Source organism: Cynara cardunculus (assembly GCF_001531365.2).
Source record: "Cynara cardunculus var. scolymus isolate 2C chromosome LG 11, CcrdV1, whole genome shotgun sequence".
Classification (NCBI taxonomy): Eukaryota; Viridiplantae; Streptophyta; class Magnoliopsida; order Asterales; family Asteraceae; genus Cynara; species Cynara cardunculus.
Window position 1 is genome coordinate 14,637,572 of NC_037538.1, and position 2,321 is coordinate 14,639,892.

At 39.5% G+C, this 2,321-nt stretch overlaps 1 protein-coding gene across 1 annotated transcript in view; it reads right to left on the reverse strand.

The window, feature by feature from the left end:
- Positions 1 to 272: 272 nt before the first annotated feature.
- The window catches only part of LOC112522036 (jmjC domain-containing protein 7), a 5,807-nt gene continuing 3,758 nt past the window's right edge, over positions 273 to 2,321 (reverse strand). Inside the window, exons 3-4 of the mRNA XM_025131097.1 lie at positions 1,044 to 1,114; positions 273 to 961 (exon numbers count right to left, since the gene is read on the reverse strand). Coding sequence (XP_024986865.1) covers positions 804 to 961; positions 1,044 to 1,114 — 229 coding nt within the window. The 3' untranslated portion in view covers positions 273 to 803. The remainder of the gene's footprint in view (positions 962 to 1,043; positions 1,115 to 2,321) is intronic.

Genomic DNA, 2,321 nt, shown 5'->3' on the forward strand with positions numbered 1-2,321 from the left:
TAATATAGTATATATTTTAGATTTTTTATATTTAAAATGAGATGTTTATCCAATATTTGATTATGTTTATTTGCAGTTAGTTAGACGAATTGAAGTACGGAGCTTTAATAAATTGCACTTATGCACAATTTACTTATAAATAGATGGGTATTAGCTAATCTTGTTATTGTTGGAAGATCGTCCAAACAAACGACATCACTGAGCCATTTTTGCTTGCAAATAAACCACAAAGTTATCGTCAAGATGATTTTACCATTGTTTAAAATCTTCAAACAATAATGTTTACATTGAGCGACGATATGTGTACAAATTGCATAAAAACCCATAGATCGGCTATTCAGATCATACATATTACTTGAAATTTGAGGTATACTTCTTGAATTTAATAATATGCTTCAAATTGAAGTAATATGTATGAGCTCAATGGGTTCGTTATATGTTCGACCCGTCTCATATACCAAACACACCATAGAAGCACAAAGCTCCATCTCTTAGCTACCTTTTGTCTTTCAAATAATTTAGCACATGACCAACATTAGGGATCCTGACCTTCGTTAATTGTACCACCGATGTGTTTTTGGTAACCATGAAGTTTGTTCAGACCAGTTTACGAGCACCTCCACTTATCCATCAGACCTTGAAGATAACAGCCAGAAAATTCCCAGTGGCTCCAAGACTTCGAACAAGTGACTTGACCAATGAAGAAGAACCTTAAAGCCTAGCCTCTATTTGGCAGTTGAGTTGACCCTCAAGGTTAGGACTCAAAGAAATGCATATAACTTGATCTCCAAACAAGTTCAAGTTCATTCCTGGCTGCGGTTTTGATCGCCATCGGATTCATTTTCATTTGTCAAAAAATTGTCATGTGAAGTTGATTTACGACATGTTGGTTTTTGGGGTGGCGAAAGTGATTGCAAGAAGTTGAAGTACGCATATTTGATGTCAAACTGCATATCGTACCCTGCCACAACAACAAATCTTTGGTGATTTGATTAATTAACACACGATAAAAACTCCAAGAGGTTGTGAAATAAACTACATACAATAATTCACGGCAATGGTGAGTCCCCTTCTGTCTGGAGTCTGTCGAACATGATGAAACCACATACTCGGCCTACATAACCACCAAATTCAAGGATCAGACTACAAAAGCTTTCTACAAACGTAAGTTTGATGACATGCTGCCTGGAATGCAAAAGTCGGGTAGCGTGACCGTTTTCTATCACCATGGAGCAATCTTTTCTTGAAGTGTATAATATTTATATATGACAAAACTCACACATATTCCTCACTTTATGTGAGGCTTGAAATCTTGACCTCCAAGGAGGTAGGCATCTACCGATAACCCAGATTCCATTGGGCCAATGACCCTTTGATACCATGTAGTGAACCTTAATTACTGGTTGCTCCAAGGCTCACTCCTCAATGTCATGCAAGATAACCATAAGGATGGTGCCTGATTGGTTTGAGCTTGGCTCCAAAGGAGAAATAAAAAATCCCCTTCTGGCCACGGAGGTTCAAATGCAAGGAGAAATAAAAATCCCCTTCTGGCCATGGAGGTTCAAATGCGGTGACTACGGGCTACCTGCAAAGTAGGTGGTCGCCCTGGGATTAGTCGGCTCGCATAGCGAGTTTGATATCCAGGTTAATAAAAAAAAATGTCATGCAAGACCCTAGAGAAAGTACATGACCCACCATTTGATTAAATTCTAATCACTTGGACAAGTTATAAGAAGCATAGGAACAAAGGAATCAGGAGCATCAGACTAGTGATTCAAAACTGGCCAAGAAAAACAGAGATATCAAGGAAGTATGAATTGATCACAGTCATAAACTAAACCAAACTATCGCGGTAAATACCACACAGAGGTAGGGTCCTTTTCTTTGGAGGGGGGAGGGGGTTAGGATGTACGAAGACCTTGCCTCTACTCAAAGGGGTACGAGAGGTTGTTTCTGTGAAGGCCGACGGATTTCAAAAACAAAAATTAAAAGAAACAAACAAGCAAACAGGTCGGCAACAGTTGGGAAGAAGCGCACAAGGGTGGTGCCTGATTGGTTTGAGTTTGACTCCAAAGGTCAAAAGTACCTGGAGGTCCCAGGTTCAAATCCAAGGAGGAATAAAACTCCCCTTGTGGCCATGGAGGTTCAAATGCGGTGACTCCGGGCTATCTGCAAAGTAGGTGGTCGCCTTGGGATTAGTCGGCTCGCATAGCGGGTTGGATATCCAAGTTAATCAATATCTATACTATATTATAAAGCATTTGGCTAAAACTCTTAAAAACTCTTAAACTCTTAAAACTCTTAAACCCGTTCATCCCTAA